Genomic DNA, 23321 nt, shown 5'->3' with positions numbered 1-23321 from the left:
CAAGCATTTTGGTCAGCCCAGCTCAGAGACAGGGCTGTTAAGCCCACTTGGTACGCCAAAGTCTGCCCCTGCTCTTACTATCCTGTCACTATTTGTTTAGAATAAAAGCAAGCAGTAACCTGCGACCCCACTTGGCCACTAGCTTGTGCCAGGCTGCCCTAGGGTGGAAAGCATCTCCTCTCCTGCTTATGCCCAAAAGAAAGGCTGGTCTCTTGGTGTTGCCACAGAAACGTGGGGAGAAGTCGCCCTTGAAGATCAGCTTCCTTTTCAGCGAGGAACTGTTGCTAAGCCGAACGTGATTGAGGTTCATTTCATTTTCCACCCCACTGGAGTGGAGTCACTTAACTGTGTTGCATATTAGATCTGTCTGTGACTTTACAAAGGAGAACAAGCCCCAGATTTCCCCTGGGTCTGCCTAAATGAGCAAAATAACCGTCTCTGCTTTCCCCAGCACCACCGCATGAGGCAGCCTGGGTGCCAGGGGAACAGCAAAGAAGAAACGCAAAGCATAGAGACGGCCGCCTTGCAGCCCGCGGGATCAAAGGATCCAGGAGGGTCCCGACACCGCAGCGTCTCCGACTCAGGCCCAGCCCTACGTGTGGCCAACTCCTGCTGCAGTACCAACACAGCCCTGGGAAGGGGAGGGAAAATGCATCACGTGCTGGGAATAAGCCAACCTATCATACCAGCCTACTGCAGTAAGTGCAGGTAAGGGGGAAGGAGAAGATGTCACACCTAACGCCCCTTCATCCTGGCTGCTCCTGCCCCCCTGCTTCCTTCCTTCGTCATGGGGAGGAAGATGCAGGTGCCCAGCAGAGCAATGGGCCGGAGTGTCCCTCTTCCCTGCGGCCTGAGTTTGTGAGAGCTTTCTCTGCGCTTCTGTTTGCGAGGCACCACGGCGCGTGCGGGGCTTGGAGGGGGGGGTCTCAGGAAATGCCCTGGTGCCCCACACCAGAGTCCCAGAGGAGCAGCAGTGATTTACAGAGCAGCCCTCAAGCTTCGCTCAGCCCCCAGGATTGCTGTGAGATGCAGCCCTGAGCATCTTGTGCTTCAGACCGTAACGGCATAGCTACAGTGAGGGAAGACACACGTCATCTGGTCTGATATGCTCCTGAGTTGTTTATCAGGCTTCCCGTCTTCTGAAACCCAACGGACTTGTTATGAAGAAACACTGCTTTACGTAACAGGATAAAGGGCAGCTGCCTCTAAACAGGCCTGATTTAGAAACAGGGCTATTGACATGCATTTGGAGCTGCAAAAAAGCTCCTAAAGAAATCGAGTCAAGCAAATAAGTCTGTACAGGTTTTATGCCAAGAGTGCTGAAGGAAATAGCTTCTAAGTTGTGCTAGATACTCTGCTGCGGGCTGCTTAAGTGTTCTAACACCTGGGCGCCAGATCGCAAGACAGCACACACTGCCCAAGGGACACCAGCATCCCTCCACGCTCCACCCATGGCCTGCTGCCCGTGAGCTGCCATTTCAGGAGAATGACTGCAAAAGAGTCGTCTAGCTGTGAGCCTTTACTAGGAAGCCTCACCCGAAAGAGCTGGTTCCGTGTTTGCACCCAGCACTGCTGTGGCGAGCCAGAAGCAGCGTATTAGTCAAAAACTGACCTGCCAGCACAAAAAAAAAAAAAAAGTAAAAAAAAAAACAGGCTTGAAATGACAGCTCTCCCACGTTGCAGGCAGGTGCTGGACAGCCTGTCTCTTGAGCGGCAGCACAGATAAAAGCTGCGACGTGCTGTCCCACTGCGGGCTGGGCACAAGGGGCGGCGCGGGGCGCGGGAGCCGCCTCGATGGGCCAGGAGGGCGCTTGGCGCAGCTTCCTCTTTCCCACACGCCAGCCGTGTCTTACCGGAAAGGCTGGGCCATGCCCAGTGCCTTTTGCAAGTCTTTGAGTGGTTTTGGAGATTTAATATGCAGTGAGCAAGTCTTTGAGTGGTTTTGGAGATTTAATATGCAATAAATTGCCCTTCTGTTTCAGGAGGTTTGCTATTGTTTTTAACACAGCTAGGAGCTTGCCCTAGGCTGGATGTATGAACACAGGGAAAGGCATTGCAGAGCTGAGCTGGTGAAAGCTACCTCTTTCCAACAGACTTCAAAGTCATCGGTCATCACGCAGGAAAGGAGCATCTTCACAGCCCCACTGCAGGCCTGCACCACGTGGCAGTGCCTTCTCCTGCCAGGGCCAGTGTTTTGTTGGCATTTACTGTCTTTCAGGCACCAATCAGGGCTTTGCTATGACTGTCCCTTCCACAGTCCCTTTAGGTCATTCTTGTTTCATTTCCAGCTTTTCATTTACCCCCAAAATAAAAGCCCATCCTGTGCACATCTGCAGCAAATACCAGCTTTCCTAGAGGCAGACTCATGCACTGCTGGCAGCACTCCTGAAAGGGTTCAAGAATCGCAAAGCCGGGACAGTGAGTTTACAGATTTAGATCTCGGTCCTCATAAATAGCATAAGCTGAAATTATAACCATCAGTTTCCAAACATTTCAAACCAAATTAAAAAAAAAAAAAAAAGAAGGAAATCAGCATGCCTCCTCCTTGGAGACAGAGGTATTCTGAAACCCTAGCCTGGGCCGTGCCCGGCCTGTGTCCTTCAGCCACCGCAGTTTCAGGTGGGTGCCAGCAGCTGCAGAGGACGGTCACCCACCGGGGAACCTGCCGGTTCTCCCTATGCCTTTGAGCACAGCCCGCTACGACAGTTAAGCTCAAAACCCGGGACCCAGCAACCCGAGAAGCGAGCGCGTCGCGTAGGGGTAGCGTTACGTCCCCAGGGTGCTTCCAAGCCCCTGGGGCGCGTGTAGGGCAGCCGCGACGCCCAGGCGTGCGCGGCGGAGCTGCCCACGGACGGGCTACCGAGCTGCAGCCCTCAAATCACGACGGGCCTGCGGCGCTTTGGGCAGCAGCGAGGTCAGCACCGCCCCGGGGGCCACTAGCGCGGGTGCTGCTGCCGCCGCGCGCCAGCGCGCCCGGACACGCCGCCGCCCGCCCCGCGCCGCCCCGCGCCGCCCCGCGCTCGCTCATTGGCGGCGCCGCGCCTGGCGGGGGGGCGGGATTCCCCCGCCGCCCGCCTCACGTCACCGCCGCCGGGAAACCCCTGCGCCCGCCTCTTAGGCGCGCGCCGCCCCGCGCCGCGCTCCATTCGTCCTCCAGCCCCGCACCGAGCTGCATCGCCGCGATGATGCCCGGCAGGACCCTGCGCAAGGCATCGCCGCCCGCTGCCCCGGCAGGTACCGGACGGCTCCCGCCGCGGGGTTTCTCCGCCGCTGCCCCGACCGCGCTGCAGCACCGGGGCCGCGGCCAGCGCCCGCGGAGCGGAGACGGGAGGGGAGGGGAGGGGAGGGTCCCCCCCGGCGCGACAGCGATTGCTCAGATTGGGGAGGGGGGGGATATCGGGGGGGGGTGGCTGAAGGGATGAGGTTTAGCGCTGAAAAATTGTTAGGAAACAATTTTGAAAGTTGTCAAAAATTCCAACCAGAAAATATCTCCTCTAGATTTTTTCTCTTTTTTTAAAGATTTTTGCTGGGCTTACCAGCCCTTGTAAAAAACTAAAAGCAGAAACGATCTCCTCTAGAATAAGAAATAATTAAAAGAAGTTTGCTGGATTTCCGTGTGGGCGCGGGGCAGGAGTTGCTGCCGGGATGCACTGCCACTGGGGGATCGTTTCTGTGTGTGTTACAGAGCAGGAAGCGGTGGCTGAGTGCGCCATGCAGCTGCGCCGCATCGGGGACAAGTGGAACCTGCGGCAGAAGATCCTCAACCTCATCACAAAACTGTTCTGCCCGGAGACGTGAGCTCGCTCCGCAACGGTGCATGGGAAAACATGGAAAAACCTGGGCTTATGCATTTGGAACGAGAGACTTCACTTACATCGGGGAGATGGAGAAATCTCTTTATATTGTATTTCGCTGCCTGTCGCCACTGAAGAAAAGCTGTCAAAACGTGATTTCTTTGGATACTACAACTATACCAGCATGGGAATGCCAAGTGGAAAACAAGATAATGATGTGCAGAGCTCCTGACCACGCGGTGGAGAGCTGTGGGACAGGAGTCCGTCCGGTCTGAGGCGCCTTCCTGCCGTCGGAAACCTGAGCTGCTGCCAGGCCGCGAGTCCCGCAGCTACGCCTCACCCAGGAGCCCGGAGCTCCTCCGGGAACGAGCCAAACCCGTCAGGCTCCTTCCTTCAAGATAGGATTGCATAACCCAGGGCAAAAGCCAGCTGCCTCGTTTCTAACTGCTCTTGTTTTCTAAAGCGTAGATTCTGCTGGACAGAGATCTGGTGTTGGGATTTTTTTCACTTGTTAATTTAAAACTATTTTTATTGAAAGGTTATTTGTTCTAGGATATGCTTCACTGACTAATAATTACAATTCTGTGAATTAACAAGATGCTGCATAATTCTAGTCTATATTATATTATATATATGTGTGTGTATATTTACATATATATTATATATATATTATATATATATGTATGCACCCTACTTGTATGAGATGAGTATTTCATGGAACTATTAATTGTATATTACGGGTTTAGGCTCAAAAAGTAGTAAAAAGAACTGTTCAAATCACAACAATAATACATCCTATTAACTGAAAGGAAGCATAATGCTTTCTGATAATAAAAGAAATATTTGATGCATTACTGAAGGGAGCATACTTTAGTCTATCATTAAATATGAAAAGAGATATATATATATATAAAAGTATATATTACACAGAGAAATACAGCTGTTAAGGTGTGTGCATTTGGTGAAAGGATTCTTTCAATATTAAAAAGAATTTCTTTAGAACAATACAATACTGCTGTGTATTTTTATAAATAATAATAACTCTTATCAACAGAAGCTGATGTTAAAGTTGAATCTGAGGTTTTTCTTGAGAACATTATTTTTTCAAAGAAAGCAACTACCTCTCTTTAAAGATATAATGTTGATAAAATTGAATGTTACAGTTAGTACAAGAAAGTAACCTTGGATTTCTAAATGTACTATGATACTTTTAGGTGAAGGCCCTTCCCTTATACTTTGTTTCCATTTCATTTCATGGCAACTTCATTTCAGTTCTGGAATGAAGAAGCTGCTGTAATTCATCCAGAGGATGGGGGTGCATTATGCCTGTCTCACTGAACAGTTGCATTTGGCTGGCTTTGAGGGAGCTGCAGCAAGCGTGCTGAGTCGCAGCAAGGCCAAGGCTTCTAGTCAGTAATGTCAGACATGACCTTCAACAGTATTTTTCAGAGGTGCAAGCTAGCAAGAAAACAGCAATAGCTGAACGTGCTTTGCAATTGCCTTTAAGCCAGTATGTTGACATGTGCAAAATAACCACCTCTTCCAGGATATGTAGCAGGAAAAGTAATTTGAAGTCACATTTTTGCTTCTCTTACTCCTCTCTGCTTTGGTATATAAACACATTCGCATTTTATAGAGGTGTGTATTTGTGCCTTTTGAATTCTGGGTCAGTTCAAGTTATATTCTTTCCCGCCCAGTGAATTCTCGTTTACATTTATAACGAATTTTTCAGTTAGTTCTTCTGAACCTGCCTTTGCAAAATTGTCATTACATAGCACTTTAAACTCCATCACAACTGACTAGTAGGACTGTCGTTTGTTGACACTGATTTTGCTTAGCAGAAAGTGACTGACTTTGTCTCCTTTCTGTGTATAGGGCTTAACCCAGTTGCAGTGACACTACTGGGAGCTTTGCCCTTGGCTTGAACCGGAGGCCGGTTCCTTTCTCCTCTAAGCCAGCTAACACTTCTTCAGTGAGAACATAGTGTTCCAAGAATAATTATTATTCATATTAGCACTGCAAAGTAACATGTTTTGCTGACATGTGTAGAAGTCAGTTTTTCAGGTATTACAAAATAAATGCAAAGAGTTTCTGTTAGGCTAAACACCAGCTTCCAGGCTATCTCCGCGTGTGATTTAGCAGAGTTGTTGGTTAAAGGCAGTCCTGAACTCAATCAAAAGGCTCCCAGTGCATCTCCTGGGCTTGGTGGAGTCCCGAAGTCCTTATCGAGCCTTCAGGAAGCTAAAGAGTGATTGGCCTGACTGGGACTCTCAGGAAAATTCAGCATGAGTGGTCACATTAGCAGCTGAAATGTATTCAAATAAAAGTGTTCTGCTCAATGTATGCTGCTTTAAAATGCAATAGGAAGCTTGGTGTGGGGCTCACAGAGCTCAGCCACTATTTCCGACTGTAGCAGGTGTGAATGTTATGAAACTTAGGGGGATGCATTTTCCTCGAGATATTAGAGTTGCGTTGCAGTATTTTTTTTTTGTCTAGATCTGTAAGGACTACATATTTTTCATGAAATGTTTTTATGTTTCTCTAAGGGTTGTCAAGAGTGCTAGTACACACCGTGAGCTCAGGAAAAAGACCTAGATCCAAATGACCAATGCCAGTGTATGAGCAAGAGCTTAATGATGTCTTCCCTAGGCACTGAGCCCTTGTGTTACCTCTCCAAATGATCTGCTATATGATTGTATCAACATGAGCTTGTTTTTCTTAAGGTCTGTTTTGGATACAGGCCAGATGTTTCAGTGTATGCTGCACGCATGTATGTCTTGAATTCTTGTTGAGATAATAAATATGATGTTAGCAAAGAAAATGAGTCAGTGTTTTTATAGCTCTGTTTTTTGAGGAGTCTGAATGAGTGATCACATTATACCAATTCCTTCCAAATACTTAGAAGTTTGAAGTCAAACATTAAGACATAAGGAAACTGCCAGTAGACTTGCACGGGGAGATTAGGGTTTTACCTCTGTTTCTAAGAGGAACGAGACTTAACCTATATCCCTGAAATTCAAAACAGGAAACCAATTGGCCTGTTTTCATATTTTCTAGTAGCTACCGCCTCCAGAATAGTTCAGTGGTGTTGGGGCACTGTTAGCTTTACCAGAGGTGTTGCAATTTTGAGGAAGAGAATCTTTGGGCATTGATGAAGGATGCACATTTATGTTAAAAATTTTTGTCTCAAATGTAGGCAAAAAGGAATAGAGAGAGTTTTGCCAAGGTTAGATTTTGGCTCTCTCCACAGAGTTGAGAAGCTGGAGTTTTGGCAGGGGAGAAATTATACTACTTACCAAGAGGGACTAGCAAAGGGATACTGTGGAGGTTATTCTTTCTCCCTAAAGTTGGGCTCCAAGGATGTGTTGGGGGAGAGGAGAGCCTGAGATTGTCGCTGGCTGCCCTGTGCACCACTGTAGGCTTTCGCAGGACTTGGTGGCTGCTTCTCCCCAGCATCACAGGCAGGCAGCAGCACCCCAGGCGTGCGGAGCGCTGAAAGCTTCCTTGCCCAAGGCTCTGGTTTTCAGCAGATGGGGAGAAAAAAAAAATCAGAGTGAAGCAAGTCCCTGTCCCTTCCCAGTTAGCCACCAGTGGAGGCTTTGAGGAACGTCACTTCGGAGGGCACCAGTGAACGAGTCCAGAGTGCTACCGCAGGGGCTGCAGGGTGATATATATATATATTTTTTTTTTTAACAGCCCCAAGTGGAAATATATCACAAAACTAAGTCTCGTCAGCCTTGCGAAGACATCCAAAGACATCCCTCCCCCCCCCCCCCCCCCCAAAATGCACCAGTCCGCTGCTGGAGCCCAACGCTCTCCAGCACAGCATGACGCGTGGCAACCAGCTCCTCCCTGCAGGGCAGGGGAGCAAAATCTCCTAACTGCGCCCAGGCATTTCTACCTGAAGGAGCCTGACTCATCCACAAGCACCTGATGCCAAAAAAACAAAGCCAACCAACCCGGCGAAGCGAACCACCGGGCTTCCCACCCCAGAGCGCTTTCCTTCAAGCACGGGCCAGCAGGCACCTGCCAGACCGACAAGTGCAGCATCGTCACAGTCAGGCTGCAGTCACTCGGGCGAAAACCCAGCCGGCACTGTCAGCCAGCTCACAGTCTCACATCCGAGACAGGATGTGCAAGTGGTATTTCCTAAACAAATTGCTAGACAACAACCCCCCCTCCCATTCCCTGCAGGATGTTTTTCTTTTTTTAAAGTCAACTGAAAAGCAGCGTCTCACATGCTGCTGATTATTTTTATCACATACGGCTGGAAGAGACTCATTTGCCTACCGTGACACCAGAGGCTGGAGGGCATGACGTGCATCTGTCGAGACGCAAGGCTGCTGGACAGGAAAGGCTAGGGGATATGACATGATGTCTCCCTATCTGGCAGGGTTTTCCATGAGGTAGGTGACTGTCTGATGACTTGACTGTCAGCGAGCAATATTCCTGACAGCTGGTAGAGCTGGGAACAAGGGTCTTCGATGCGTCATTATATGGTCGGGATGATGCTGAAGAAACCAGGTGCAGGGAGGCTGTCGGCCCTTCTCATGCACACTGTCTTTGCAGTGCGAGTCCAATCAGACCAGACCTCCTCCAAAAGCACGAAAGTAAACTTTACCAGTCCCTTCAGCAGCAGAAAACATCCCATAAAAATCAAGTGCAGTAACCTCAAGTAAAGCCATACTTGTGTCACTTTAGCTTACAGTCATCAGCTCTCCTGAAGGGATCTTGCCTCATGTGCTCAGGAAAGCTGCTGTCATGTCCTCCCTGTCTCACACATGTCACCGCGAGTCCCTCTCAATGCACCGCATGGTCAAGGAGGGCTTTGGCATTGCTCCCTGCTCACACGGAGGGACATTGGGAGTACTGCTCCCATTGGGAGCTCTGCTCCTCCAGCTCTCCTGCACCACTTTCCTGGGCCAAGGCACCTACCTCCAGGAGACAGCCCAGGTCATAAACCTTGAAGAAAACACAGTTCCCTTTAGCAACACTGGGTGTAAGGCAGGTTAACGGGTGGCAGAGATGGGAACGGGGTTAGAGATGAACCTCCCGCCGGCTTCACGGAGGGAGCAGGGTAGGGTCCAGGCACCTGGAGCTACCGCCACGACTGCCCAACCCCTTCCCATGGCCTGGGGGCCTCTGAGCAGAGGACTGCCACATTCACCACAGCGCTCCTTGGGCATTTAGCATTTTGTCTGTACTATGGCGCTCTGCCTGGCTCGAGGTGTCCCGTTTGCACCTCCTCCCTCCGCTCCGAGCGCAGGATCAGACCGAGACTGCGGCTGCCTTGTGCCTTGCTGCCTGTTAGAGATAAGGGAGGAGATTTCTCCTCTTGCACCTTCCCTTTGACGCTGGATGCGACTGAGCTGCGACAAAGGCACGAAGCCCCGTTAACTCCAGGTCCCTCCTGCCCAAGACCCCAGACTGGGAGAGAGAAGGTTTCACGGCGGCCCCGGGCTACCCCAGCGCAGCTGCTGGGCCAGCAACTCTTAAAGGGAGCCACGGCGCTTGGCACGAAAAAAAGCCTCAAAGCCAGAGCAATTTCAGGTTAGCTTGTTTGCTCAGTGCTGTCGTATCAGACTGAAATTGCTGAGGTGAGGCCAGCCCACAAGGGCGGGCATCTAAACCGAAAGGCAGCAAGGCTCTGTTTTTATTATTGGTTCACTTTAGAAATGCCTCAACTGCTGGAAAACATCTCGAGTCAGAGCTTGGCATGATGGAAGAGCGCTCCTTATTTCAGGAGGGGATGGTTATTTGCACCAACAAGTTTTTTCTTATGATCATTTAATGAGATCAGGGGGAAAAAAAAAAAGAATGAAATCTTCAGAACTCGTTGCAATCATGATTTACTTGGGAAATCTTTTAGCTGATTCAAGTGCTTTGAGGAACGTATGGGTACACAGAAAATAGGAAGTCTTAGCTGGCTTTCCCAGTAAGCGTGAAGCCTGAAACAGGCTAAGACATTTTGCTAAGAACAAGCGTTGACAGCACTTCTTGAAGAGGAGAAATGACACAACCTCCTCTGCCAGAAGCAGTGGGGATCAGCCCACAATAATGCAGCATCCCGTGCTGCCAGGGCTGCTGGACGCTGGCCGGAAGTGCTGCAAGAGTGCCCGTGCTGCCTAGTGCGTGGGAGGAAGGAAAAGTAGCAAAATCCCGGACCGAGCTTGCAGGTTCTCAGCCCAGGGCAGAGAGAAGCCCTCGCTGGCCCCAGGCTGTGCCCTGGGGAGCAAAAAGCAGAGCGCCTGGCCCGTGCCCGGGGAAGCGTGCTTCCCTTTGCTCTCAGCAGTATGCTCCCAGCAGCATCACTTCCCCGTTTACATGCAGGCATCGCTCCCCGGCTGCCGCACACCCTCTCCCCTTTCCTCTTCCCAACCAGGGATATTCCCCAGCAGGGGCTATCCTTCACAGCACCCTCGTGTAGGCACAGAGACGGCAACATTTAGCCTTTGGTCAAGTTTAGTAGCATAGTAAATTTGAAATATAAATGAAAAATATTTTTGAGTTCCATAAATATCAGAGACACGGGCTCTATTTGGACTTAGGTCAGGCTGCAGGATGCTAACAGGAAACACGATTGCAGGAAAGAGATAAAACATGACAAGTAACTGGGAACTTTTTGGATTGAACCATGAACTTGATCGCTAATAATAAAGTAGGTATCGCCACTTATCTCAGCCAGATCTGAGCTGTTTATGTTAATGACACAGGAATAAAAGAAGTCATGTCTGAAACCGCAAACTCCTTCTGCCTTTGAGTGCCAAGTTCCCCAGTTGCAGAGGCTCCGAGGTCTTCAGAAAACGCCTGGTTTCTGAAATGCGTCCGTGTTAGGCAATATGTAGCCCCTAAGAGACTGGCTTATGAATGTAATTTTCTACCGCTTTTGAATGTCTTAGTGCATAAACAATGTCACATGCACTAACGCCTTTATGGATTAAGTGCTTGTCTTATCAGTATTGTATTCCTTTTTACTTAGGTACTGTCTGGGGCAATTAAGATTTTAATTAAAGCCTTTCAAGACTGATCTTGTAAAAGCCATCCTTCTTTGACGCTTGAAGTCTATTCAGCTCCAGTTCACGACACGCGTTAGGAGAAAGTGGGAGAAGGATAGATAGGAGGATGGATACGCAGGGGAGTCACAGGCAAGAAGAGAGAGGGACTGGACTGCCCCAGTGCTGACGGTAGCAGGGTAGAGGGGAAAGCAGAAGAGACCTTCAAGGCAAAAACGCCCTTTTTCCTCTTTCTCACACAAGGAAGGGGTCACCGTGCAGCCCCGCAGGAGAGACAGGGCTCCTGCAGGGGAGATGTGTCAGAGTGAGCCCAAGCAGCAGCATGCGCTGTGGGGCCCCCAACCTCTGCCGCTGCGCATGGGGTGAGCTACGGAGAAGACCCGCCTGATGCCCCATCTAATGCCAGAAATCAGCCGGGACACAGGCCTCGGAGATCCCTCTGCACCATATCTCGATGCACTGGGCACAAGGTGGTGGTTGTCCTCCCACAGCTTCATCCTGCACTCCCACGTCCCCTTCTCATATTACTGTTTTTTTCTTATTGGCATTTTACACTTTGCACAATAAACCCCACGGGGCAGGACCAGATTCCACATTCCACCCTGCGTCGACTCGTAGGCGCTGCCATACACCACACCCTCGATATCGCCTTTCATCGCAGCTGATTGCAAGGGAGAGAGTGCTGGAAAAAGGGGTCTCTGTGCAGACGAGGGCTCGAGAGACCGCAAAGCTCCTCCTTTTCCCTTTCTAGCCCAAGAAAGAGGCATGGCAGTGCAGGGGACGCCGGGAAGCGGGAGGCCTCCCTGCCTCGTGATCTGCCCCGGCACAGGGTGATTCAGCAGAAGAGCTGGGACTTCTTCCTCCTCACATGATGCTTGTTTAGTCGCGCCCTGCCCTTGCAGTGCAGTGCTCAGAAATCGAAAGCAAATGGGCACGGCCTGCTGTTCTGCCGCCGTATCTGCTGGTGTCCTTGCCAGAGAGGTGCCTTTTGAGAGCTGGGGAGATACCCGCCATGCTTCTCTGAGGAACCAGCCCGTGGACCAGCAGGCCACATGAGGTTGGTGCCCTCTGCGCGAACAAGACCGGAAAGCCAACACCTTCCCCCACCTCATAACAGCCCATCTACCCCTTTCTGGTGGCATGTTGCACCTGAGGAACCTGTACGATTCCCCTACTCTGTATCCCATAAAACACTCCTTTAAAACCAGTCTCCTGCTGGAAAGTGCTTGGTGCACGCTGGCGGCGAAGGCTCCCCAGTTTGAGGTGACTGGAGTAATTTGCTGTCAAGGCACTTTACACCTTTCTAAAGCAAGTGAGGGACCCCGCAAGCTCACTCTTGTCCAGGTCTCACAGTCCACCAGCACCTGCCTGGAAAGCAGCCTGGTCTTCAAGGTTTGGAAGTTAAAGGGATGCCATGCACCCTAGGAGAAGGCACACCAGGGAAGCAGCAGAACCATGTATGGTGTGAAACAGGTGGGAATTCACAGCGTAGCTGCTGCGGTGAGCACAACACAGGTCACTTCATGCAGGTTTGCAATGTGAATATAAACTCTTAACTCACAGCAACATCCCTCCGCCAGCTCAGCCTACCTCACAGCGACCTGCTGATGTGCCCATACCTTCCCCAACAGCACTGGATTTTGAACATCTCGCGTTGGCTTTGGCACTTCCCATGCTGGAACAGCTCCCTGGAGGACGTCTGTACTGTGCTCTCCCGGCCCAGCTCACCCTTCTCAGCAATAGGCTTGCTTCAAACTTCAATGCAGCACTGGTGAAGCCAGCTGTCCCCTTTAGAACATGGATCACTTGATCCAGACTTTCCCAGTTAGGAGCTTATGGCCTGCAGGTCCCCCAAGGAGCTCCACCACAGCTACTTCAGGTTCTCTCAGCTCTCCAGGGTCTCCACGCAGAGAGCTGCCACCCAGCCCCGCCAGCACCCCCTGCTTACCACAGCTTGGAACGGAGTTTTTCCCTAAGGAAGGTTGAAGACAACAACAAGTATCAGGCTGGGGCTAGTCAGAGATACATAGTCCATACAGACACAACTTGTCCTCCTTAAAGCCAAGGAGCTGAGCGGGAAGCACAGAGTGGTTACTGCTGGCACGCTCCAGAGGCTGCTGCTGATTGAAAACTGCATTCACCTTTGCTATCTGCATTTTCCTTGGGTGCGGAAATATCAAGCACATCTTCCAAGGTACCAGAGCAAGTCCTACACAACACCTTTTAGGACTTCTTAAATGCTTTAATCCTGTTTATGCTGAATGATACCCCTAAGAGGGTGGTATGTACGCTTATAGCTCAGATGCACATCTCAACAGTTTTAATAGAGTCTTTGACTGTGCTCTCCAGGACAGCCTCGTCCCTGTGATCCCAGGTCACGCTTCCAGGTTGCAGCGGGACAGACTTTGGCAAAATAGAAATAAAAATCTAGAGGAGTACTAAGGATACCATTTATTTTCAAAATCACTAAAAAACCCAAACAAAACAGTTTATGGAGATACAGATTTACATAACAGAGACAGCAAATTTGAAAATGTACAATCTATTTCGTGTTATTGCACTCACTTTTTATAATATACAGGGCATTTTAAACAGTTTTCATTAGAAGAAGTTTTATTTATATAAATAAAAGTGTAAATATACAGTATCATACAAGAAGTGTATCAGCCTAATACACAAAACCTACCTAGAGTGGGATCCCAGTTTCTCACATGACCTAGTCTACTCCTCCTCAATATTTCCCTGTGTACATTTACATACCCTGAACGCAGAAGCGTGCAAACATTCCTCTCTGGGAATGGCTCCTTCCGCCTTGGACAAGAACAACTGCAGAATATTAACCGGGGTTATTTTTAAGTGAGAGTTACTAGGAAACATGAATCACTCAACATTTTCTTAATACTTAGTTGCCCTCAACAGAATCTTTTTAGCAAGAAAAATCATCTGATACTGCTCCCTCCTCACCTGATACTTCTTGCAGGCGCAAAAGACTGCAGGACATGCTATTGCCCAGTATCACACTAGAGGCCACTGCTCTACCCGGGATGTCCGTCCTCCTGAGCGGCTCCAGGCCTGGGAGATAGCAGATGGCAGCCCTGCCAGACCTACTCTATCAGCCTCATCTGAATGCCTTTGGGACTGGTCTGGGATGAAGCACGTAATTACAACCTTATTTCTTTTCTTGCTAGATGTAGCTGTGAGTCTCCGGAGAGTCACCCCTCTCCGAGAGCTCGGCCAACTCTCCTGCATGGACAGAATCACCTCGGGGACCGACATGCCACCAGGCAAGGCTAAAAATGCTCATGAACCTATCAACTACTGATGAACTAACAAAACTTCCTCTGCCATTTTAGTGCTACCAGGCACTCAGAAAAGTAACATTCACTTTGCCAGGTGTGTAACGGCAGGTTCTCTACATCTCTTTGATCTATCCATCCTGTTTTGAATAAAGCAGAACCATCTCCTATAAATTCTGGGACTTTCTAGGGAACGTCACCTCAATAGAGGCATCTGAAAAATGCTACTGCAATGATACAAACACTGGTAGCATCACTAAGGATGCTTCCTGCTCCTTCACAAAAAACAGTTATTTTCAGGGACAGAAACAATCAGGGCTAAAGTAATCTTTTTCTTGCTGCAAAGTTAGTAGAGAAGTGTGTCGTTCTATCCATATTGACTACTAGACTTTAAACATTAAATCTATCTTTTAAATTATAGTCACTACTGAATCACACACAAAAATTCCCCTTTCTCTTTGCTTTTACTGATCCAACACATATCTACATGCATGTAAAATAAAAGACTGAACAGTATTTGATTACTGAAAAATGACAACTTTCTAAATCACTCACAATGAACAGTACCTTCAAATAAGTGTCTGAAAACATTCACCACATTTTATTTTAAGACATTTCAAATTAAGTTTAATTTACAAAATGGAAATTTAACCTTTGAGTTCACACTGGCTTAGGAGTGAGGGAGCTATACGCTCCTTGGGTTGGAACTTCATGAATTTTAAACTGTGGACTGGAAAGAAATGCCATTTCCTAAAACACAATTGTGATTTACCATATTGAAGTAGCAAAAAGTCAGTACTGCACTTGTATGCATTATACATATACAGGTATGTATTCACTACGCCGCATTAAATTCCACATGCATTTTATGTATCTATTATACAACGCTGTCGATTACAATCAGGTTTTGGTCGTTCCTGAACAAGGCCTCGCAGTTCAATTGTCATTGCCAAACGTCTTCTCCCTGTTTTCAACCGACAAGCACAGCTAAGCTCTTTCTCCCAGCACAGTCCCGCAGGTGCCTCGCGGTCCCCCTGCGCGGGGCACGGCACCTTCCCGACGCCTGCCCGGGGGCCACCCAAGGCGAGGACCGGTCCCGACGGAGCGGCCGAGCTTTGGCATCATGAGGGACCCATCTCCACCGTCACTTCACAGTGCTGAACCTGAATTAGCTTCAACAGCAATTCTGCAGGCCAAGCAGCTGTCGGACTGTGTCCAGTATTGCCTTTCCTGCAGCCTAAAGCTACAGCTCTCCCTGAATTCACATGCTAACACGTGTCACCAAAAAAGAATTAAATCTATTAAATCATCAGCAAACACGGCACAGCTTTCCTGCTCACTCGCCTGGTCTCGGGCTGCCTCGCAGAGGGTGTTTTCTTTGCCCACAGCGAGCTGCAGCCTAACAAAGCTGAACCAAAGTGAGCGCTCCAGCACCCTGCGAGCAACCGCGATAAGCTTTGCTGAATAAATCCAAAGTTATCTATAGCACCATATCTGGGTAGGGTCAAGCGACAAGCCCAGACCTTTCTGTAGCAGCTACCCGGCCTCCTGGCTCACCAGGAACGTCGGCAGCGCTCCGGATCTGGAGCGGCTCCAGGCTGGGCGCCCTCCGCGCGGGGCTCTCGTCGGAGCCCGACAAACAACCTCAGGGCTCCGGAGCAAGGAAGTTGCTCTCGGACGGTCAGGAAGGTGGCCCACTACCCCATGTACCTCTTTGATGATGTTCAGCCACCCCAGATGTAGGAAGAGAAATAGCACAGTCTAATCTCTCTCATCCATGCGCTCTCCTCCCTACACAGCCTGCTATAAGTAACGCTCAGCAGAAGGGTCTGCTACCGATACCAACCGTGAGCAGCGGTGGGAAAATCCAAGCTCAACGCGGGTGGCACCAGAACCCCTACGGTTTTGCTGCATCTACAGTACGGTTTCTCCTCGTGAATTGTGATCTAGGAAAACCCTTTCCAAATTCACCATCCAGAACCCTCCGTTTCAGCCCCATCCTGCTGCCGCCGGGGTCATTTCTACCTTAACACGCAGCACACACGTACTCGCCCACTTTCACGCAAGCAAAAATAAATACGGGACAGGAAAAGAAAAGAATGATGGAAAGCCACCACAAATATGGCCAGTTCAGATGCGATCTGCTAAAATCCACATCCTTAGACCACCGTTTTCCAGCCTGAGCGTTTAAAGTTCGGCAGTCGCAAACCTCTTGCAGTCAAATAAACCTGGCCCGGCTTTCAGACGTAATTAGCAACCGCTGAAGTCTGTGGAATCGGCAAGTGCTCAGCACCTCAATTATCCCAATTTTAAAAACACAGAGATTTTAAAGGTGCCTACTGTTAGAAGCCCAAATTTTAAAATTCAGACCCCAATTTTTAACGCTCCCATTTTAATCACAACTAACTGCTCAGCGTACATCTTCTTGGTGAACAATCACCTAACACTTGCACGTGATTTTCTTGCGCACAGACTGCTGCTGCATTAATGCCAAGCACTTCCAGGTACAAATTGCCACTAAGAACAGATTCAGTTGTGATGGATGCTGAGTTAGTTCACCAGTTTTAAAAGGATTTTTCAGCTTTGTGATAAAACGTTCATTTTTTAGGCTTAAAAAGTTGTGCAAAATTATACTTCTCTTTTGTCACGCATTTTTAGCAAAACTGCACTTAGAAGAATAAAGTGAGATTGTTCCAGACATTCTCTTATTATAAGAAATAAAGACCAGACCCTAAATAAGTGTCTTGAAGTCAAATTATAGCTAAGTGATTAGTACAGTCTAAATAGCCATCCTTGTCAACAGGAGGGCAACCAACAAGTTATATTCCCAACACTCTGCAGATAGTAAAAATATCAGGGACAGGCACAGCGTTATCTCTCTCAGTCAAAATACTTTAAACCAAGCCCGGGTAAATGTCCTGAAGATCCAACAAAACTGCCACGTAACACAAAAATCTCCGTAGCGTTCGGCTTCCTACGTCCTCGATAACTAGGAGAGATTTTACGAGGCACAATCGCACGCTTGCTCAAGGCTTCTCTGGGGCTGTTTGCACTCCTCTGGAGAGCCGCAAGACATTTCTGTGTGGCATTAGAAATGTAAAGACAGCTTCAAGATGGTTTTAAATGTTTTGTCTTAGCGGGTGTGACTAGCTGCGGAGCTTCCATCATACTGAAGTTCTGTGTTTTCTGATCAGTAACTGAACAGGACCCTCTGGTACAGATTTAATAACGTTCCAGGCGTCGTAATGCATGAGGCCAAGTAATGATTTTCCACTAATAGCGAGAATTTCATCTCCAGTTTCTATTTTTCCAGCTTGCTCTGCAGCACCACCTAGGAACAAAAGGGGAACAAAGTCAACGTTTAAAAAAAAAAAAAAATCCACAAAAATATATTTTCAGCTGTGATGAACAGCAAATAAGTGATTCTTCGAACAGCAGCAATTTCAATACAAGTCATTTATGCTTAGCCCTAGGAATTTAGTCCATGCTACGTCTCACAGAAAATGTTACTTTAACCAAGATAACGATAAATCCGCAATCTTAGACAAAAGGTCTGTTTCTGAAGAAAGAAACTTGAGAGCCTAAAAGTTGATATAAATATATACATATGGGTTTGTGCGTACATACTCACACACACACGCTGCACACAACCTGCACAAACACGCAGGCTGTGCGCAACACCGATACTTTTTCCTCGGGCAGAATTTCCTTGTCACAAGCGGTAACACCACAGGGGACTGCAAAACCTGACAAACCAAGCGCGGGTAGCAAACTTCAGACAGACACGCCAGACACCCAGACACCTCCTAACGAGAGGCGCACCCTACGCTGCAGCTGAAGGTACGCTTCCTGTAACGGTAGTTTAGCTGACAGTATCAGCAATCACGGGGAGAAAACGGGGGGGGGGGGGGGGGGGAGTAAAAAGAAAAAGTGTGTAACTAAGGACATAAATTAATGACCTCAAAAATAAAACATGCCTTTCACTCTCAGAATCGCTTTTTAAAGAGGAGAACGCAAACACATGCACACACAAATCGACAAGGCAGAACTCGGGAAATATCTGTTTGATTTTTTTTCTCTTCAGGAGGAAATACGAAACTGAAATCTGCTCCGGTGACTACGCTGAGCGCCCATAGCTTCATTGAGAGTTTCAGCTTCTTTCAGAAGCTACGTATTTTGCACCGAACTGCATCCCCGACTAAACAGAACTAAAATCACAGAATAGTTCTGGTTTCCTTTTTATACTCAGTTCATCTATGTTCAACCACCTGCCGACCACACAGCATCCAAGAGTGGCCGTTCTTGAACACGCACATCACGTATTCCTGGCGAGAGCCAATAGCTTTATCTAACATGAAAATTAACAAAGATAGAAAAAAACGGGAAAAGCAGTAATTGGGTAAAATGCAGGATGGTGTTTGAAAACCACGCTCATTATCAGCATTATGCTTCTTAAAAGACACAAGCTTCTCAAACCATGGCATATGATATTGCTGCTGAAGTTTAGTATCCACAATAGTGGACAATCCCAGGAAGGAATTGCATCATATCTCATAAATCAGATTTCTCCACAAATGTTTACTAGTAGATGCAGTTCCTAGCCCGTCCCGGGAGTGTTTTTATAACGACCATTTTGGCTAATAAGAAATAATAAACAGGGGACACGAAAAAAAACCCTTGCTTCAAAAAACGATGAGTCCAAGAATTAAAACGTCTATACAATGTACAACAGGAAAAGTGCGATAACACCTATTGCGTATCCGTGTTTCTAGTACCTTTAAATATTCTTTTTACAAGCAAGGGCCTGTCTCCAGCAATTGAAGCTTTTCCACCATCAAGACTGAATCCCAAGCCAGCAGAGGTTTTCAGTAATTCAACACAGATGACATCGTTCATATCCAGGTTTGGATCTGCGACAGAAGGCACACAGCATCTTGTTATTCAGCTACAGGCAAATTGCGAGCTGCGTTTTGTTAGTTTTGTTTTTGCTGCTGTGACAAAGCAATTCACAGTTCAGCTCATGTTCAAACTCGAACGCGTTGTCACCTGGTTTCTCCTAGAAGCGAACGCACATTACTGCGGCTCTAAGGGGGGAGGCGGTGCAAAATGTAATTAGGCACAGAGACACTTAGATCTTACTTGTTCAACAGAAACATGCCAAGGCATTTTTGTGGGCAACATTAGGGCTGAACTTTCCAAAGATCGTCGCGCATCAACAAAAGGGTTTGAAAATTATAAGTATAGTTAGTGGAGAACATTTCATTTTCTTTCATTTGGTATCACTTGCTTATCCAAAGAACCACATATTTTTAAATAGCGGTAAAGAATGAGACATCATATTAAACAATTACATTGCGGTCTCTTAAGGGGGTGGATGTAATCACTGACTAGCATAACTGTTTCTGGTGTCAAATCTGTGGACATAGCTATTACTACCAGTAGGTGCGTGCTGCCTCCTCCGTATCAGTGTTAGATGCTTGCAGAATGCAATATTGCTATAGCTAACACAGATTATGATTTTGCTCAGAAGGAGGAAATAAATTCACATTTCCGGAGAAGAGGATCCTCTTTGTCCTGCGTAAATATAAAAATTATGCAGCCCATATTATCACAAAGTGCTGCTACGTCAAATGTCTGAAGATGAGCTTCGCTTGGCAGGATGGAGATGCACTGGTAGTAACACTTTCCTAGGTTGTCTACGAGATAATGTTGCCCTCTAGTGCCCGCAGCCAACAGATATTCGGCATTCGCCAACCTGAAGGGCACGTGCAAATTTAGGGCAGAAAGGGATTCTGCAGTAATTATATATATTAAACCCACGGGAACAATTACAGAAACGCTGGTCCGTTCATTTACAGAGCACTCCGTATTTCTTTTTAGCTGCGTTACAATGCTGTACTATCAAAGCCAGTTAAAGCGTAAGACGATAAAAAAAAAAAAACCACGCTGCAGCAGACTCTAGCCAAGAGTTTTAAGATGGGTTGGTGGCAGCACGCGGCCCAGTCCCTGGTGGCCTCAAGCCGAGGAGCCGGCATTGCCCGTGACAGCAGGGGAAGCCGCGGCAACAAATCTCTGGGCAACGAGCCCCAGCCACGGCCCGATCCCGCTCGGGGCCACGGGAGCCAGGGCAGGATTGAACCCCACCACGGCAATCCTCCTGAAGCAGCACATTACGCTCAGGCACCGATTAAAGGGTTACGTGCCTTAGTTCTACAAAATATAGGAGATCCATTTACAACATCCCAAGTGCAGCCTGCGCGCTGAAATGTTGCCTTGTGCCCAAACAGCAGTTTATTCATGATTTCACTGACATCCAGTTAAATCATTTATTTCTAGCTTCCCACGGGATGGCTGACTTAGATTTGATTAAGCTCCACTTACTGTAACACCAAAATAATTTTTTTGCTATATTTTTATTAGAAACAGTATAAAATCCACTATTACAAAGAGCAAGTTCAGTCCCTATGAACAACAAACTGCAGGGCTCAGGTTTTTCTTTGAGGTTTTCTCCCCCTTTTTTGACCGTTTGCTTTCTTGCACTGACTACTGTTATTACTTTAAAGGAGTTTATCCCGGACTTAAAGAATGTGGAAAGGCACTCACTAAGTTCAGTAGAAATTGGATTAGGCCCTAAACATTCTTCTAAGTTTCTGCTTATTTATGATATTTTTAAAAACCCAAAATCTGGATTTGGGCTCCAAAGAGCACAAATAAAAGTTAAAGGTAATTTCATGCGCTCCCTTCAGTTGCATAAGACACAGACACTTTTAATCTAAAACACATGGACATTTTTCCCTTAGTCTGCTCTGCGAGGGATTCCTTCCAACTGCTCTTGGACAAAGATCATACCTGTTGCTACTTCCATGGCAACATCCTTTCCAGACCCCACACATTTTTTGCCAGTAGCTGATATCTCAAGTCTGGAGAAATTGTTTGCTTTGTCTTTTTCCTTCTGGATGACAATGACCGCGTATCTGTGTAGTCTCGCCTGATGGAGCGCGTTCAGGACATCCCCATGGACTGAGCTCGCCAGGGACTTGCCGTTGATTGACAGAACAAGATCTCCCCGATGAATAGTCCCTTCTTGAGATGCCACTCCCTTTGAAAACACCCTGTGGACCTACCAGAAAGATTTTAACTTAGGGATGCTCCAACGTCATGCCCACACGCAACGCAGAGTCCCCTCTACCAAAGTCTGCGATCTGTGCCTACTGTCCGAGTAACACACAACATCCGCTCCAACAAGCGGCCCCAAACGTCAAGACCTGAGTGACCGCACAAGAACTGCAGTTAGGGATGGGAGAAAAGCAGAGGACAAAGATGGCATTACTGCACGGTCACTTCTAAGCCAAAGGCAACTAAGGACAGCGAGAGAAAACACCATCACAAACCACTCGCACGATTTCAGCAAATTCTGTAAAGGTCTTCAGGCACATACATTAACGTGACGCTCGTGCTACGGCAGACTCACCAAGGACAACGCTGCACTGTGTGACACCCTCTCCCCAAATTCCCATTGACTGTGATATGCCCACACTGCTCTCAGGCACAGACATCCAGGCCGTGCACAGCATCAGCGCACAGAAAGGCTCTGATGTATCGAAGCTACACGTTAGAACAAGTATTTCATCGTTCATCTCAATTTGGCTGAAAATAGCACATGCATAGATGCAAAAGACTGATTTAGTGGCTTGGAACAGATCTTTTCTAGGAAAAAAAAAAAAGCAAAGAACCAAAACACTAGGCAGAGGGATTAAACCTCGAGTAAACTCCATCGAGTGCAGATGACATTTATATGGGTGCCATTTACAGAAAGGAACCGACCAAAGGAGGTTAAGACCCGGTATTTAAAGACTAGTCTATCAGGCACTGTGCAGTTTTCACAACCAGAACATGGTTTCAACCACCTAGTCACACAGTCCTAGGCCCACTGGACAAAGGTTTGAGGCAGCAAATCGGTGTACACAACTTGGTATGGCATTTTCTCTAGCTATTTCACCACCAGCAGGGAGTCAGAAGTCTTTCTCTTCCTGCTCCCCCTCACTCCAGGGGTGTGCTGAGGTGGAGCCTGGTCCCTATACTGGGACCATAGTTTACCTCAATGGCTGCTTAATGCTAAACACAGGAACATGCTTAAGGCCAAAAACCGAAACATTCCTGTAATGGCTCCTGCAGCCCCCAAAGCTTGTCCTAATGTCAGCACTCAATGGATACATATCTCTTTCAGGGTAGAATCTAAAAGCACACCCTGTGTAAAGATACTGTCATATGGGACACTGGCTGTCTTGGATTTCTCTATCGCACTGATCCCATTCTGGATAGTATTTCAGTCGCCTGGTATCCCTTTTTACTTCCCAAATCACTTCATGGCAAACATAACGCCCTCGGTTCAGAAAGCTGTATAAGGCTTTTTGGAACTCGTTTCCTGAAATCCAACAGTTTTTAGCAACAGCAATAAAAACTTGTGGAGTGAAATCCAGAATGTTTGCAGAGATCTGAAATAGTCACTCTCAGGATCTGCAAAAACCTTCCAAAACTTTGCTGCACAGAATTCACTTTCAAGGGCTGGAAATTAAAGTCTTTCCCAAAAGGCTGCTGTATGCAGAATTTTATTCCTTGGAACTTAGACGCAGCTGATCCCATCCAGTAACAGACAAGTTACACTTTTAAAGCTTGAAAACATAATTGGCATCCATCTCCAATAATAAAAATTACACTACCCAGACACTCTCTCTTTGATTTCAGTAGCAGATGGTATGCAGCCGCCTCTGAGAGGCACTGTTTTATGACTGCGAATGACTTGCAGTGAGTCTTGATAAACGAGCACTTGATCTAATCACCAGCATGCTTTAAAGCGAGCTTTGCAAAAAAATGACTTGCAGTCATCACTTACTGTGACTGATTTCTGTTCCAGATCTATTCCTCCAGCAACACTAAATCCCAGGCCAGCTCCTTCTTCTTTACGAAGGACTACAAAGTACGCGTCTTCTTTGCTCTAGTAGAAAAATGGGGGTGGAGGGGAGGGGGAAGGAGGGAAGAACAAAAACAAAGATCAAGACCAAGTTCCCACACAAAAGACAAATTCCCAGCACTCTCAGGCTACGGCAAGTGGAAAAGACAACTCATAGATTTAAAACTCTGAGACGTTAGATGCGTTTCTGCTTGTGTTACAGACACAAGTAGCACCAGTATGGGAGAACTCGGATGGCAGCAGGGAT

At 47.6% G+C, this 23321-nt stretch overlaps 1 protein-coding gene across 4 annotated transcripts in view; it reads right to left on the bottom strand.

The window, feature by feature from the left end:
• Positions 1-13242: 13242 nt before the first annotated feature.
• Positions 13243-23321, bottom strand: part of LOC104147813 (PDZ domain-containing protein 2-like) — a 213005-nt gene continuing 202926 nt past the window's right edge. For all 4 annotated transcript variants that reach the window (XM_068927921.1, XM_068927923.1, XM_068927922.1 and 1 more), the window contains 4 exons: positions 22997-23098; positions 20953-21223; positions 18879-19013; positions 13243-17434 (listed from right to left, as the gene is read on the bottom strand). In XM_068927921.1, coding sequence (XP_068784022.1) covers positions 17268-17434; positions 18879-19013; positions 20953-21223; positions 22997-23098 — 675 coding nt within the window. In that variant the 3' untranslated portion in view covers positions 13243-17267. The remainder of the gene's footprint in view (positions 17435-18878; positions 19014-20952; positions 21224-22996; positions 23099-23321) is intronic.

This window comes from Struthio camelus, chromosome Z, assembly GCF_040807025.1.
Source record: "Struthio camelus isolate bStrCam1 chromosome Z, bStrCam1.hap1, whole genome shotgun sequence".
In the NCBI taxonomy this organism is placed as follows: Eukaryota; Metazoa; Chordata; class Aves; order Struthioniformes; family Struthionidae; genus Struthio; species Struthio camelus.
Note: the sequence above shows the minus strand (reverse complement) of the source record. Positions and strands in the feature narration are given on the sequence as shown.